The following is a 17,354-nucleotide window of genomic DNA, read 5'->3' on the forward strand; positions in this document are numbered from 1 at the left end:
CTTATGTAAAGGTAAGAAGTTCTACTTTGGTTAGTTTTGACACTGTGCATAGCCATGTGGGTTTGACTTCACTCCATAAACGAGGGAGAGAAGTCGTAGTTCGGAAGACTAACCCCAAGTTGATGAATAGGGCGTTTTCTTTGGCTTTTACCGGCTGAGGTTTGGGAATTAAACTCATTATTTCATACACCATTAAAGTCTAGACACGTGGGGATGAGTATCCTCAAATGCGCTGTTTTAGTTTTTAGGCAATCCTTCACTCTGCATGAAACCTATAACCTGTTGGCCCTTCCCCCTGGTGTGTATGTTGTGTTGTCAGAACAGGTTTTTATCAGTAATTCTGATTCCCTCAAATAAAAAATAAAGAAACATGGAGTGTTTCAAATAATCCTGGGAAAAAAATGGAGCTTGCAAATATATTTGTAATAGCTGTCACTATATAGCAGTGGCTGAAGCATTGGTACAGTACACACACACACACACACCCACACCCATATATGATCATGTCTGTTAGCTTGAAATCCATCTTCTTATTAGATGATTGACCAACGTTAAAAAGTAAAATAAGTAAATAATTAAAAGAATGTGTTTAGATATTCTTATCACTCAGGTTATAGCAGCAATAAATAGTTGTTTCTTTACTTTATCTTGATGTTAATAATACAGGAAACAATGCAGCTTGTTTCCAAGAAACTATTAAGTGCATAGTCCTCAGGACTTTCCTGTGTCAGAATAATTAGTTCTATTTTTTGCCTCTGATTGTTACAAAGAGGTGAGAATGGAGACTTATTCCACAAATGCCAAAAATTACCTTAAAGAAAGCTTCACCATATCAAAAATTATACACTTCATTTAAAAAATGTATTTATGTGGGGTGTCCACCATACAAGTCCTGTGTACAAGCTGCAACCATCTCAAAACATCTATGGCTCACGGTGTAGTTTTGGGCCCCTTACAGGAGCCACCTGAAATCTCTGCTTTTGTGTTCAGTTAAAGCTGTGGCCAGAGTGCGTAAAATTCACCCTGCAGAAAAGCCATTCCACTGAAAGGGGAAAGTACATGGAACATGAAAGAGGCATGCACTTCTGGTTTCGCTTTGTGCTGACATTATCTAGGTGAATTTTGACCCATGATTTCATTTTCCTGGGTTTTGTCTGCCAATAGACAACAAGAAAGCAGGACTGTGGATTCTTTTGAAATGGAAGAGCTGCTAAGTATTAAGATTTATTAGCTTTTGCTACTAGCTTTAATAGTTGTTTTCTTAAAGTTATCTGGTGAAAGTTGCTCCTACATGCCACTATAGGGGTCTAACAGCTGTCACAATAGTGCTTGACAGCATCATGTGATCATTTCATCTGTGCGCTACTAAAAATAAATCTGATAAGAATGGCTGTGGGTTAGACATTTGAATGAGTCCAAGCCCCTTGCTCAACCGCTTTCACAGAGCTCTGCCCACAGGATCTACATTTGCTTTTAGAGTGTTTATAAAAATTGGAGGCACTTTCAAATACTCACAAATATTCCAGTCCTGATGCCATTTTTCTAATGAGCTCTTTTAAAAAATAAATAAATAAAAAAAATGAATAAAATGTACTACATCTTTTCTACAGGTTATCTGTGCTGTGCAATGGACTTTGTGCATTTATAAGTGCACTTTTGTGGTAGACAAATAAAATAGCCTAAAAATGTCCTGAAACTTAACTACTACTACTTGCTACTGCTAACATTGACTATTACCTACAATAACAATAACCTTCGAGGCGCATTAATATAAACCTGTAATATGAGCCTTGCAGAATACAGCACTGCTGTTAGAGAAAATTAGTCAACTTTATCCGACCAATCAGAATCAAGAATTCAGCAGCTCTGTGGTGTAATGATTTTTAATTCACAAGAAAGTGACCACACTAGAATTTCTTGCTAAACAAGACCATGGTCAGTTGCATACTGCAGGCTCTGGCTGTAAATGATTATCTCATCATACGTTATCATACATTATCAGTGACTACAAGGGCTCCAAGTTTCTCCAAGTTTCTCCAAGCTTGTTAGGAAGTCAGGGTTAGCCATGATACCATGATCCATGGAACAGAGAGGGCCACTTTAGCAGCTTAGTAATATTGGGGATTGAACCCTGACCTTCTGCTAAGTAGTAGGAGTCTTAACTGTTGAGCCACCACCGCTCTCAGGTTAAAAGTAATATGAAATTTGTGTGACTTTCAGGGAATATGCTTTAGTCTGAGCCTTGCTTTTAGCTTTAGAAAACAATTTGCTTCTGTGGCTTCAGTGTTCACTTGTCCTGCTGTCCCTTTGTAGATAGAGCACATGGAGGCAGAGTATTATTAGTAGCTTTACTTTTTAGATTTTACGTGTAGAGAGACAGGGGAAACGGCGTCTCTGAAAACTGTAGCACGCTTAAATGGAAATGCCAGTTGCACTTCTGCTTCTCTCTTTCAGCGGTGACTCTTATTGTAGCTTCTCTGTGTAGTAATTTATGTTAAATGAGTAGAACGTAAATAAATACATTGATAACCTGAACGTTTAACATGATTTCTTTTGTCAGTTCTTGTGTTTAGAATTTTAAAAAAATGCACAGAAAGTGACTTAGCTCTATGACTAAACCTTCTGATTTATGAAATGATTAGACATGAAGGTTTGATTATTTAAAGATGTTCATTGCAGTGAGAGAAATACCAACCCTGCAATAATGACTTCCAAAATATTTTTAGGGCTAGAACTCGAATCCCCCAATAATACAAAGTTGTAATTACAGTGTGGGCTATGACAGTTTATACCGGTTGAATTTCCAGATCCGATAGGTCAGAAGGTGTTTGTTTATTTGCTGTTACTGCAGCTCTGACAGTAGCGCCACCTAAAGGCAAGTCCCCAGTTTATATTAATGCATTTAGTCTAATACATTATCATTTCTTCAGCAATAGCTTATTCACAGGGGCCAGAAATGATATTTAAAAAGAAAAGTATATAACCATAAAAATGGCAAAAAGTTCTGTATAAAAACGTTGATTTAGCATTTACAGAAAGAAACGTTTCCCACCATAGCAGTGTCATCGGGACAGACGAGTTTGTTCTTTCTAATTTTTACTTCTTTGTTTTTGCCTTATTTAAAAGAAAACATGTAATTCATCAAGTACTAAAAAAATGTTGCTGGCAAAATTGTTGTGGAGTAAAATACTTCTGGATGTGGCGTTATAGGAAGATAATTTCGTTTGGTTTGGCTCTGGCCATCTGCTTTACATTGATCATTTTTACCAACAACAGCATGCCCTGTCATGTTTTATTTCTTACTCATTTCTTGGAATTGATTCGATATCCGCTATCTGTATTGGTCCAGTGCCAGAAAAAGATGGCGGATCAGGTTTGAAAGAAGACGTAACAAATGGCAAAGATTAAAACTGTATTTGGAAAAGAAATGGAAATATAGAACTATTTTCTTTTGCTAATATTGATTTGTAAGTATCTTCAGTATAAAAAAAAAACATTTTAAAGCTTTTTAAAGAAACATTGGTACATATCAATATCTTCTGATGCTCAAGGTTTCAGTATCTGCAGTGAAAGAGAAATTGTGGTATCATGGCATCTCTTCAGGCCCCTAAAGGTTTCTGTAGTAAGAGTATGTTTAGATTTCTCTGGCCCAGTGCTCAGGGTTGACTGGTTTTGCCATGTGTTACTTTCATGTCTTTAGAGAGGGGAAGTGAGTCAGCTGTGTGGAGATTCTTGTCACCACATGTCTTGTTCCACATTTGCCTTGACTTGATTGAGGTATGGAGCTGGAGATAGAAAACTGCCATTTACAAGACTGAGTTATATTTGGAACTTCATTAGGCTTTCCAAAGAACTTCTATGAATGTCACGGTCATTTGAAGAAAAAACTAAACTGGTGTTTCCCTTCACTGTGAAGTATGCAGGAGGAAAATGGGGGTTTCTGTGCTTTCACCCATCAAAGAAGTTTTTTTTTTTTTTTTAAATGGAAAAATGACGCTTTTGTGTAGTTTAGAAAAAATGTTGCCTCTTCAATATGGCTGTGCGTGAGTAATTTTCCATTTGAATAGATGTTGATTCAAAGATGCAGTGATGCAGTAACTCAAACTATATACAACTGTAATGCAACTACTGAGTGAGGATGCATGCATGTATTTAAACATTATGTGCTACTTGTACTACTATGATTGCTGGAAAAAGCAATCATAGTAGCACAAGTAGCACATAATGTTTAAATACATTTCAGTCAGCCTTAGATTTATTTCTCCCTGCAATCAGAGCAGGCTTTATCACACAAACAAAAACTACATTTAATAAAGGAATCAGTCCTTTGTTTCTTTATCAGTTAGTTTGTTCTCTTAATAAAATATCCGCTTTTATCCCTGCACCCCAGTGAGTTATCCCGAATACAGACTGAGTGGCTCATGGGCCTCTGAAATCTGAAATGCAGTTTGCAGCCTCTGCAGTTCAGACCCTGACGTCACATAATAACACTAATTAACAGCATTATCACACTTGTGATGAGTACTGCTTAGGCTTACTCTGACCTGACCTCTGAAAAGAACAGAAATATTTCAAACCTATACCATCATCCCGGGCACCGCATGGAACATAACACACTGTGAGAGATGTGAGAGTTTGTAAGCAAGTCTGCACATGTACCTGTGTGGGTGCACTCAGAGCCACATTGTGGTGATCATGTGTGCTGCTCTTTTCTGCAGGATTAAACAAAACTCTTTCACATTTTCCATTAAGTTGATGACTGTACCAAGGTTAATCAGGCTAGAAGCGCCAACGTCTGTAGGTGAAACCTGTCAGTGTGAATTTATTTTAACGGTAACTGTGCTTTCAGGAGTTTACAGAATGCCACCCATGTAATTAAGATTCCCCTAACTTGTCCCCACTCGGAAAACTGCACTTACACAAGCTCTGACACCGCTATTCTGTGCACCTTCCTCCAGTAGCACAATGAGAAATCTTTTATGGTGGAACTACTGATATTGTCCTCATTTGTAAGCTGCTTTGGATATAAGAGTCTGCAAAGTGAATAAATGGAAATGTAAGATAGATTTAATGTAAATAAAAACCTGGCTCACAATACACCCCAGAGGGGATACTTGAAACCATGCATAGTAGAGAACTACATAGTGTACAAACTGTACATACCTGTTAGCTTAATGTTTTATTTATAAATTAGGCACAAGAAGACAACAATAATGAATAAAATGGAACAATTATAATAAATGTCAGGTGGACGTGCTCTCTCTCCCCCTCTCTCTCTCTGTCTCTCTCTCTCTCTCTCTCTCAGGAAGGCATATCGTGCTGTATTAACACGTTTTGTGATGAAAAGGATCACTTTACAAAGCTCATTAGGAAGTACTTTACGACTTCTCTTTGGTATATACGAGTCGCCAGCATCGCTACTCTTGCACGTTGGGGCCTTTGTTATGTAAAAACTAACCTTTTTTGTACATGAAGCACAAAAAAGTACTTGAACACAAGCACTGCGAGATCGTTGATCTGATAACTTTGGTGGCTACTAAGTGACTAACAGCTGGCTATCAAATACAGCATGGATACACTGGACAAAGGGATGATTAACACCCGGGCAGGACCTCACATTCCTCAGAACAGCGCTCAGTTTAAATTATGAATGATTACTGTATTTCTGGAATTTTCTACTTATTTTTTTTCCTGTAACTGAAACAGGAGATTTTTACGGGGTTTTACTAATTTCTAATTTTCATATGTTTGATTTCACCAATGCCAGATTTTCCTTTTTTCATTAAAACCCAGACACAAGGAGGAAAAAAAAAATATTTTAAGTGTAAATTTGCTCATCCGTTTCCCCTTGAGGCCTGATGGCATTCTAAAGTGGCTCTCACACTGGAAATTTAGTCTGAAACAGAGTAGGGTTTGCATGAAATGATGGTAATGTGAATGCTGTCATATGGATCAGGACACACTGAACTCAAGGCTACCTGTAGCTGGGGGACTGAGTTCATTATTCCCATAAATGCAAATGCAATCAGGTCCACATTTGTTCAGGAAGTAAAGTAATCTGCACGTTTGTTTTAGCTGATGACATCATTAGTTTCCACAACATACGTGTACCGTGAGTGACAGGTGACACCGAGGAGTTGACAAGCATTACTGCACATAATAGTACTAAAGTAATTAAAAAAAAATAAATAAATAATAATAATATGGTGAGTCACATTGTGTTCTCCAAATGCATTTGTGATGACGTAAAATGAACACAAACGCTCAGGGGTTCAATAGAATCAAGTTGCGCTGCAGAAGTACTGTGAAAAATCCCACTCAGATTTGGACCACAGCAAATGTGCCCAGTGTGAAAACTATTACTGTGTTAATTCAAGAGATGTTTATTAGACGAGTCCCAGGTAAGGATAGAGTGAACATAAATGTTAAGAACTGATTACGATCTGACACGTTTTCATTTCTGAAAACTAAAAAAAATGCTGTTTATAAGAGGAAACCAGAGCAATAAAATACTTTAAATAATTACTATATTAGTAAAGCATAATGATAACCTAATGTTACAATTAATCAGGGGTTTATTTAGTAGATGAGCTTAGTACATAGGGCATGTGAGGTCCTGTTTCAGTATTGTCTCCTTGTGTAACATGTGACCACTTGTGTAATGTAGATGTTGCACAATGGCATGCCATAAACAAGACTAAAAAACTGGGCACCAGCACTACACACTCACAGTGATCACAATGTGAACAACTATTATTAAATACATTGCCCCCACAGTGGTCAACTTTTGCATAAATGTAATGTTATTATAGGGAAAAACATTTCATTGGAGAACGTGGAACTGAAAGTTACGGAAGTCTAGACATGATTAATAGTGGTTCGACAAACATTAAGACACGTGGCAGTAAAATGCAGATTGACCGACACAAGGGTCATTCTACCCTATGAACCTTTGGCCCGGCATTGCCCCCTGGTGGGACTCCCCCTGAGAAGTTTTGTTTTCAGTCAACTGGGAGAGGTGTTAAGTGTCAGATCATTTTATGTTTTTAAAAAAAAAAAACATTTTGTGTTGTAGACTACCGCACTGTGTATAAACTTTCATATATCTTGTATTCTGTATTACTATATGAGCAATTACTTCTTGCCAAAATCTGTGGAAACACTGTCGAGTGCAGGTGGTAACACTTTCTCCTTTAGTGATTCATGCTTGACATTTCAGTTATTACCTTATACTGAGATTAAAACGGTCATGACTTATGAACAGCCTTCAAACTTCCGTCAAGTTGCAGCTTTTAGCAAAGAATATTTTTTGTTGCTGATTATAAATTGTCCCTTCTTCCACTGCCGAGATAACACTCTGATTTACTTGATCTGTAGGAGGTTACATTCTAGATAACTAATTTTTAAGTGTACAACATGGGCATAGAGGAAAATTTCTGTGACCTACACCCCCATGCATGTATAATCACTGTGGTAGGTGGGTGTGGTAGCTTAGTGGTTGGACTACTGGTTGGAAGTTCAAATCCCAGTCCACCAAGCTGCCACCTCTGGGCCCCTGAACAACTCAATTGCTCAACTGATATAAAATGATAGCTCTGGATAAGGGCATCTGCCAAATGTGAGACATGTAAATGTAATGTAAATGTCAATGGAATCATTTCAGCTATTTATTAAATTTAGAGTTTTGAACATGTCTGGATGTGTATACAGCTTATTTGTGATTAAAGCAATCATAAAATGCATAAGAAATATAGAAATATTTATTTGAATTTAAGTGGTAACCCAAGTGCATAGTGTATAGCTTATTGGTCTTCTTTTTCTCTCTGGGTTGCTAGGTTAATGAAAGATGGTGGATCGCTTGGCAAATAGCGAAGCTAACTCCAAGCGCATTGCGGTCGTGGAGGGCTGCTTCGGCACAGCTGGCCAACCGCTGGCCATCCCGGGCCGTGTGCTGATTGGAGAGGGTGTGCTCACCAAGCTGTGCCGCAAAAAGCCCAAGGCCCGCCAGTTTTTCCTCTTCAATGACATTTTGGTGTACGGCAACATCGTCATCCAGAAAAAGAAGTACAACAAGCAGCACATCATTCCACTGGAGAGTGTCACTATCGACACAGTGCCTGATGAGGGAGATCTACGTAATGGCTGGCTCATCAAAACACCAACCAAGTCATTTGCAGTGTACGCCGCTACAGCCACGGAGAAGTCGGAGTGGATGAACCACATCAACAAGTGTGTGTCGGACCTGCTGGAGAAGAGTGGCAAATCGCCCACGGGCGAGCATGCGGCCGTGTGGGTGCCCGACTCGGAGGCGTCAGTGTGCATGCGATGCCAAAAGGTGAAGTTCACGCCAGTCAGCAGGCGTCACCACTGCAGGAAGTGCGGCTTTGTTGTGTGTGGCCCTTGTTCTGAGAAGAAGTTCCTTTTGCCCAGCCAGTCATCCAAGCCTGTGCGTGTATGTGAGTTCTGCTATGATCAGCTCTCCACAGGGGCGACCCTGCCACCGCGCTCGAACTCATACAGCCGCACCAACAACATCTCTGAGGATGAGGATGAAGATGATAGCAGTGACTGAGGAAAGGGAACCTTCACTTTTGCTATTTTAGGAATATCTTCAGTTCAGGTCACAATCCTTTAGTGTCTTGTTTCTCCTTAAAGGGTTTGAAATTAGCAAAGATTTCGTGAAGGTTTATGGTGATTTTACTTTTTAGTATAATATTAATGAAATGGCACAATAAAGTTACCCTGAAAGCATAGACACCCTATGCATATTGGTGAAATGCAGGATGAAAAAAAAATATATTACTTGCAGGTTCACTTAGCCTTTTGTAGCTGTACACACAGTAGAAATTCTGACCAATCCCACTCACTCTTGCAGTGAGTGATCAGATCAGTCCTGTTTACTCCTGCAGGAAGGTTGACCAGTCCCACCTGTTAACCACAGTTAATCCAGTTTATACCCATCCATGATATTTTTCAATGAATTTTGTTGGTTCATTTTCCCAAAATGTAATTTAAACCACAATAACACTGACCAGGATAAAGATGGATGGATGGAGCCATATGTGTAACCACACTTCACCATGCATCCAATATACTCCAAGGTTTATCACAGTGTTCTTTGTCCCTTGAATTTCATATCAGGCTGCCCACAAGAGAGTGAAAGATTCTGCTCCCTTTCACACCTCTAAATGGATGTGTAAAGACAGTAAACCTATTTGCTAATTTCAAGCTCTCCGTATAGCCGATTTCTTCATTCGATCATCTTCTTTTTCTTGATTCCTTTAAATATTGTTTTGTTTACCAACAAATCATAGACTATGCTATGACACTGCTTTTTCCACAGGGAAGAGTTCTCGCAGCTGTTTTGGTGCTGACAGTATTTTTTCTAGCTCTTCCCCTACCAGGGCCTATATTTATTACAGTGGGGATAACAAAAGATACAAAGAAAGGATGCATATTTTGATAGGTTTAAATGTAAAACTTTATCTCCCTGTTAGTTAATCCTTCATAATAATACTGTTTGCTAATGACAAATCAGAAGTGTTTGAGCTATATGAAGTTCATAATTGTATATAATGTGGTAATATAGAGAGTAAGTCCCAAAATATAACCTGACAAAGGCCTTTAATGCCACGGTGCCTTCTTAGATATTTTGCCTGTAGAAATAAATCTACAAATGCCATCTATTAGCAATTAGAAATTTCTTACTTAAAACATAAAATGAACATGTATCTCTCTAAAGAAAACGTTTTTTTTTTCGTTGTTTTTTTTTTTTTTTTTGGTAGTCCAAATGTCCCAGTGAACAGAGTGTTTGTAGTTTTCCTGTGCTATCCTGAGAGTATATAACTATAGCCGTTGTTCGCTCTGCACTGACGTTCAGTGTCAGAAGGTATGCTGCACAGCAGGATTCGATGCTGAACGTCAGCAGGAGCTGATGCCCTCCTCCCTATTGCTTTTATTGCAGTGGGGCTACGCTTCAGTGGCCTGTATGGCCACACCTGTGTCACAAAGGAGAATTGAGATGCAGAGCATTATGTGGAAGTAATCTCCAAATGACCTTGCCTTGTTCTACATTGAATCACACATGACTAAATGCACTAATACTTTGAATTTTGAATATAATGTTTCATTTCTAATATTGTAAGACTGTTATGATCTAGCTGTGCTAATGTATAATTGAGAGCATGAGCTTCAGGCAGAATTACAGTTGAACATGCAAAATTAATCTGCTTTTGTTAAATTTGTTTCTCAAGAAGGACTTGTCATAATCACTTTTTCAGAACTGACATTGAAAAGGGAAATTAAATAGTTTTTGGATTTAGGGTCTCTAGCTTTTATAATCAATGAGAAAATGAATCTCAAATAGCAAGCATTCTGTTATTTAGAAATGAGTTTTTATTGTGATTTTACTTTTGAATAACCACAGACCCCAGGAACTACTGTACAATGTCTGTTTAAACATTGCCTCTCAGTCCTATGTAGACATTATGGCAATAATGTTAAGCTCCAACTCTTCTGCATTCATGCGTCTCCTGAACATCTACTGATCAGCTACTGGCGCTTTGCGTGTTCGCTCGGCCGAGATGGAGGGTCGGCGCGCACAGAGGAGCAGCAGTGGAGTGAAGTTCTGTGTTGTGTCCGATCTTCAGTCAAGAGGAGCTGAACATGCCTTAGAGATCTTGTACTTCTTGGATTCTATCACAAGTCAAAGTCTGCTGTTGCGTGGACCATCTGTCTGGCATTAAACTGACACCAAAACCAGCACATGTTCATAATTATACGAGTTGCCTGTTTTCTGGCTTGATCTGAAATTTTTACATCACTTAAGTGTGTGGTGGTGTATTCAAGTGCAAATGACAAAGAAATTTCAAGAAAATTTTCATGATGTACCTAGTAGTGTTCTTTTTTTTCTTTTTCCACTGTTTCCTTCACCTGTCTGTCTTGTCATTGAGAACTTTGAAAGGGCTCAAAGTTGAATGTAATCCACCATCTAATTGTTCATACTAATTTTCAGGATATATATATTACATTGTTTACAACCTGTGTCTTGTGTTGTGTACCACACAAATGGGCAGATTAGTGCAGTTAGTGGACACTAATAACTGCTTAATATTTTAACATGGTTTAAAGGGTTAACATAAGTTAAGTTGTCTTTGTCACATTTACATTACTGCACAGTGAAATTCATTCTTTGCATATCCCATCCTTGGGGGTTGAACCCAGATCTTCTGGTCAACGACTCAGAGCCTTAACCTTAATTGTGATCTGGATCCTAGCACAAACACACTGACTAATCAAAACAGTAATACATCCATGTAGCTAACATGACAACATTTCTGAGAAACTGAATCTTTTTATTTATTTAATGTTGAATGTTAGACAGTTAGCTAAAACGAGCCACCATGACAAGACTTTTTTTTCTCTCCCCCCATACCCCCCCCAAAACGTTCTAAAATTCAAATTTTAAAAATACACGAGTGGTGCGGCGTTAGAAACAGATACAACTACAGGAGAAAAACCGGAGAGATTCACCATCATAACAAGTGAGTATTGGATACAACTACAGGAGAAAAACCGGAGAGATTCACCATCATAAGAAGTGAGTATCGGCAATTGATACCGAGAATAAAGCGACACCTGCTGGGATGTTTCTGAACGGCTATAAAAGTGCATCTTCACCGGCTGTGATGGGAACCGTGTCCACGGCAGTGGGCTCACAGCGGACTCCCACAGGTAAGTGTTTTTATTCACACTCTGTTATCAAAATGTAGTAATATATTATATAGTTGTATTGTTAGTACCCTGTCTGAAAGGTAATTTGGATGGAAAAGGGTTTAATTTTAGTATTTTAACGTGTATATACACCAGAGGGCGCTAGCGAGCTAACAGTAGCTCACTTCTGAAGTTTGGATCATTTCACTGACTCGGATCTTTGAATCTCTTTTCGAGTCATTTCGTTCATTTCAGCAGAACATAACTGCAATGTTACGTGTTAGCCGCAAACATTGATCACATTTAGAATAAGACTATAAAGCAACCAAGACGAGACAGACAGGAACAAGAAGAAAACTTTTGGATTTTTCAGAAAATGTTCATTGCACATGTCTTTTGATAGTTTTATGATAATTCCTACATTTTATACATTACATTAGTATTATTGACTCTAAGATACCCGCTAGGAAGAGGTCACGTGATGAACGAGTTTCCGCCACAGACTGCGTAGCCGAAGCCCATCAGGCTGTCACGTGATGAACGAACGACTCGGGAGATGAACTATTCATCAATAAATAACAGAATGTGAATGAAGGAAATCTTACAATAATAAATGATAAGTCTATTCAGCAAACCCGTTGTGTGAAAGCAAGTAACTCAACTCAACAATCACTTGTCCACCCTAATTTTGTCAAAGTTGTGAAAAAAGGTTGAAGGAGACCCCTGATATATACTCAGTGATAAAATTCCCTTACTGACTTCATGCTTGGGAAGTAACAGGTTATATTGTGAATCAATAGTGAGATAAATGACAGCTATATGAGACATAAAGAAAAAAAGGAAGGAAAATAACTTTAAATCAATGTGTAAGGAGAAGATGAGTTTAGCTATATAAGTATACACACAGCAAGAGGAGGGAGGAATAACATCACATCTTAGTTCAGATGATAAAAAGGATTTTAAAAAGGGTTGAGAAATATTTTTTAGTTCATATTTTTGTTGCATAAGATGGTTTTTTTTTTTATATTGATGCATATTACAATCAAAATGTTCAAATGTTCTAAGCACATCTTATAAGATAGTATCTTTTTAAATTATATGACACTGGGAGGATGGTACACAGTGACAGAAGAAGGAAACAGAGTCTATCTATTAGTTATATGTTCAAAGTTGTCCTGAAGAAGTAATTCTCTTCCTATGTTTAACGTTAAACATCACCCAACGCAGTGAACTAAAAGTGTTGTTTGTGTCACTGTTTCAACCCCCAGCTAAGCCGTTAAAGAACACTCATCGTCACCATAAAATCCCAAGGTGTGCCCAAAGGACCATTCAGAAAAGAAAGCGCTTGTTCTCGGGGCAGGCTGCAAACCCTTCGGAGCATCAGGGGTGTAAGGAGACAGACCAGCCCAGTAACCTGGCAGATACAACCGAGCCTCTGCAGAAGAGACCAAGAACAGAGAGAAGTCCAGAGGAACCTGCTAACCAACCTATTATATGTCTTTCCAAATGTAAGGCAGAACTCAGGTGAAATGCATAAAAAGTGGGCTGAGTTACATGAATAAGAGACTTATAATTGGATGTTTTTTGCAGCACATTGGACGAAGGCGTATTTGGAAGGAGAACTGCTGGGTGCAGGAGGATTTGGTTGTGTGTTTGCTGGGATACGGAAAGAAGACGGATTGTCAGTAAGTCTTTCCATTTCTGTTTTTACTCTAGCCTTTGACCAATGTTCTACACAATCAGAAGTAAAGTTGATCAGTGCTCCTAATGTTCAGAAGGTAATCAATAACTTAACAAATTTTAATCTTCTAAGCTTAATTTGCAGTCAATTGCTGCCAGGTATTAGTCATAATCTTAAATATTAAAACTGAACTCAGGAATGTGTTCACTGGTAGGTGACTGTGCCTTTTGAAGGACGCTGATTGTTATACGTCTCTTGACCTCCCTTTATTCTGACATATTTTACTGCTAATCTTGACATGGATCACTGTAGAATTGTGAGATTGGCAATAAAATTGCAAAGCTCTTATTCAAAAGCAGTAATTACTGCTCTTTCATGCATGTCTAAAATTATATAACCTCACAAGCCAAATGTGTCTGAAGACCTCTTTTAGTTACTTCATGTATGTAAATGATTTCATTTAATTGTACATAACACATTCATCTTTCCTCAGGTTGCAATCAAGTTTGTCTCCAAGACAATGCCCTATGAAAAACTGCAGCTTGTAAGTTTCTTTATCATAATATACATCCTACCTATTACTATAACCTAGCACACATACTAAAAATCAGATTTCTACAAAGATAGTATTACAAAGGATGGCGTTATAGCGTGTGGCACTTATTCTTTCCTTTTTGTCCCATACTACAGACAGGATATGGATGGCTCCCCACTGAGATAGCGCTGATGGTCCTTGCAAACTTCAAACCTTGCTCAAGAATCCTCAAGATTCTGGACTGGTTCGAAGAGCCAAAACACTATGTTGTCATTCTGGAACGGCCTGAACCATGTCTGGACCTCCATGAATTCTCCAGCAAGCAAGGTGGATGTTTGACTGAGGTCGTGGCTCGCCATGTGATGTTTCAGCTGATGGAGGCGCTGACACATTGTAAGAGCCAGGGGATACTGCACCGTGATGTCAAGCCAGAAAACATCCTTATTCAGACAGGCACATGGCAGGTCAAGCTGTTTGACTTCGGTTGCGGAGACCTCGTCAAAGACTATTACAATGACTTCGCAGGTGTCTGATTTGAGACCACGAGTTCTTGGTGGCAGCAAGTACTGTGACTCTTTTTCTAAATCTAAAGTATCTTTGTTAACAGGCACATCTGAATATGCCCCTCCTGAGTGGTTCATCCAGGGGCAGTATCGGGCAGACCCAGCTACCGTCTGGTCTGTGGGAGTGACACTGTACAGGCTGGTGTGTGGCTGTCTGCCTTTCAGGACCACTGAGGAAACAAAAATTGGCTATTTGTTCTTCCCTGAAAGTCTGTCTCAAGGCAAGAAAGTAGAAAGACTGATAAGCTATGGACTAATTAATAGCAGACTGAACTATACCTTATACACAGACTTGAGCAGAGAAAGAAGTGTTCATTTATTTTAATGTATTATATTTTATGACTATGTATTAATTAGTCAATATGATAAAATTGACAGGAAATGTGTAGAGTTACAAGTGTGAGGAATTTCTAATGTACTCTACAGCATTTTCTTTAATGGATTATTTATAATAAAGCAGGTTCTTTACGGGGTTAAGTATTAGATTCTTCTTTCTATGTCTTATTGATTCATGTACCTGGGTATTGTGTAACAGAGTGCAGCGATCTGATCCGTTGGTGTCTGAGACCCAATGAAGAAGACAGACCCAGCCTGGAGGAAATAGAGTTTCACCAATGGTTTTACTAACCAGATTTCTGAAGGGCCAGTGTACAGGAGACAGGGACCACTGCACTAACCTCCTCTTAAAAAATTGTAATATATCTGAACTTTTGTTAAGAATTGTACAGAACTTTTGTACAGAATTTCTAATTAATTATATAACTGTAAATACATCTGTATATAATTAGTTTTTTAATTTTTCATTATCTCATTATTTTTGTGCTTTTTTTAATAAAAGAATATTTTTTGTTATCATGGATAAGTGTGTAGGAAGGTCAGGGCAAAATGAGAGCATTACTATTGCTTCCGTAAGAAATGACTTGATATGTCACTCCCAAATATTTGTTAGAAACAGCAAAAATGAAAAATAAAAACAAACATGACATGATTGCTGGTGGTGCACAGTATATAATTAGCTTGTTTCTTTTCCTGTTACTTTAGCTTTCTTTGCAGAGCAGACAATCCTGCACACTAACAAAGATTTCCCAACCAATCCTTCCTCCACAATTTCTTCAGTTCACATAAAGGATTTCTTTCTATTTAAAACATTTTTTATGAAAGAAATTTTTCATCTATTTTTCATCTATTAACCATCTAACTGTACAGGGGTAATTACTTTCCAACATTCATTATCATGGCTGTGATTGGCATAATGCACCAGAATTTTTATAAAGAAATGTTCATCTGAGAGAGTATCTTTGTTTATGAAATAAACCAGGGAAAGAAATTGTCTTTCATCCGCAGCAGTGGTTTAATGTGATTGTTAAGGAATTTTGGTGTTCCTGAGCTCACCATTGCATTTTTCTTTCTTTGTACCAAACCGATGATTTGGCCGCAACTAATCTCCATGATGGGTTTGTTTTAATTTTTCAGCCTAATAATGGCTGGCTTCACTGGCAGTGATGGCTTTTTGGACTTCATATTGAGAATTACCCTCAACAGATTCCAAATGCAAAAGCCACACTCTAGACCTTTTCATCTGCTCACTTCTAAGTGAAATAATGAGAGAATAACACACACATTGTCCTGCAACAGCTTCCTATACTGTTAACCTGAATTGGATAAGAATGATTTTGTCACAGATTGCTTTTCTTACATTCTCCAGTGGGTATAATTGGAGCAGACCCAGTATCGCTCATTTACCCAGGATCTCCCAAAATCCTTTAAGAAGAGATCACCAGCCTCAAAATAAAAGTCCCACACAGTGACGATACAAAATCTTATTTTTAAAATAAACAATCACCAGAGAAATAGATAAAATCAAATAAATATGAAATCACTGCCAAAGTAATTAAGAAAAAGGAACACAAAACACAATACAGAAATGCACACCAACTTTTGTGGGTGCCACACTTTCAAAATAAAGCTGAAAGCCTGCACCTTTTTCTCATATTCATTACTTAACTGTAACTCCTATACTCTGTGGTAGACTGCAGTTCTTCTTTCTTTTTACACAGTGATTTTCGACAAGAATAATAAAAGTTAGCAACACAGTCCAATTAGCATTAAGCTACAGTTCACTATATACTACTATATACTTTATACTTCACTATAGTTAACTACACCAGTTTTTATGCTGTATGTTAATAGGGGAACACACCATTTGGCCTAGTGACACTGCTGGGGTTTGTTCTCAGAGTCAGATCACTGGCTGAAATACCAGAGCAACCTGTTGATGAAGGTCACATCAAACTGTGTGCTTGTGTTGCAAGGATGACACGGAAACTGTCCCAAGATCTCCATGTTAACCTTTGGTGTTCCCTTTAATCTAAAAAGATGGAGTTTTAACAATCTTAAAGATAAATCTGAAGTGCATTGCTCATACAGAGGCTTGACATGATGGGAACAGAATAGCATGCTGCTAACATATAAACAAAGGAATAATAGAGAAGTTGGAGGCGCTGTGCTGTGCAGGACGTGCTGCCAGGAACAAGCTGTGCACAAGTGCTCACTCCTCAGGAGACACAAAAGGTACTATGTCCTTTCTGCAGCACTTGATCATTAAAAATGAATAGTGCGCCTACTTTTTTTTACAGTATATTATGTTATGTATACGATATGTCATGATCATTGTCTTTTCCCTGTGAGTAGAGTTGCCAGAATTATGGAATTTGAATGGAATTCAAATTCATTTTTGAAAGGTCTTGTCAATCTGTTTCTGTTATATGAATTAACTAATACAAGCATACAGGAACCAGGACCTGCAAATAACTGCTTGAAAGCGTTGCCAAGATGGCCACCATGTGGACAGATGTAGTACTTG

General features: G+C 38.2%; 2 protein-coding genes across 3 annotated transcripts in view; both read left to right on the forward strand.

Moving 5' to 3' along the window:
• The window catches only part of plekhf2 (pleckstrin homology domain containing, family F (with FYVE domain) member 2), a 27,559-nt gene extending 14,678 nt beyond the window's left edge, over positions 1 to 12,881 (forward strand). For both annotated transcript variants that reach the window (XM_058392600.1, XM_058392609.1), the window contains exon 2: positions 7,836 to 12,881. In XM_058392600.1, coding sequence (XP_058248583.1) covers positions 7,847 to 8,572 — 726 coding nt within the window. In that variant the 5' untranslated portion in view covers positions 7,836 to 7,846 and the 3' untranslated portion in view covers positions 8,573 to 12,881. The remainder of the gene's footprint in view (positions 1 to 7,835) is intronic.
• Positions 11,646 to 15,781, forward strand: LOC131351789 (serine/threonine-protein kinase pim-1-like). Its single transcript, XM_058387373.1, has 7 exons — positions 11,646 to 11,733; positions 11,968 to 11,984; positions 12,869 to 13,220; positions 13,303 to 13,397; positions 13,887 to 13,937; positions 14,084 to 14,453; positions 14,536 to 15,781. The coding sequence occupies exons 1-7, from the start codon at positions 11,646 to 11,648 to the stop codon at positions 14,814 to 14,816; spliced, it is 1,254 nt and encodes a 417-aa protein (XP_058243356.1). The 3' UTR covers positions 14,817 to 15,781.
• Positions 15,782 to 17,354: the final 1,573 nt, after the last annotated feature.

Source organism: Hemibagrus wyckioides, linkage group LG01 (genome assembly GCF_019097595.1).
Source record: "Hemibagrus wyckioides isolate EC202008001 linkage group LG01, SWU_Hwy_1.0, whole genome shotgun sequence".
Lineage (NCBI taxonomy): Eukaryota > Metazoa > Chordata > Actinopteri > Siluriformes > Bagridae > Hemibagrus > Hemibagrus wyckioides.

Coding starts and splice junctions, on each gene's coding strand:
- LOC131351789 (XM_058387373.1), top strand. CDS start 11,646: ATGTTTCTGAACGGCTATAAAAGTGCATCTTCACCGGCTGTGATGGGA. Junction 13,398..13,886: donor GGAAAGAAGACGGATTGTCA/GTAAGTCTTTCC, acceptor ATCTTTCCTCAG/GTTGCAATCAAGTTTGTCTC. Junction 13,938..14,083: donor CCTATGAAAAACTGCAGCTT/GTAAGTTTCTTT, acceptor CCCATACTACAG/ACAGGATATGGATGGCTCCC.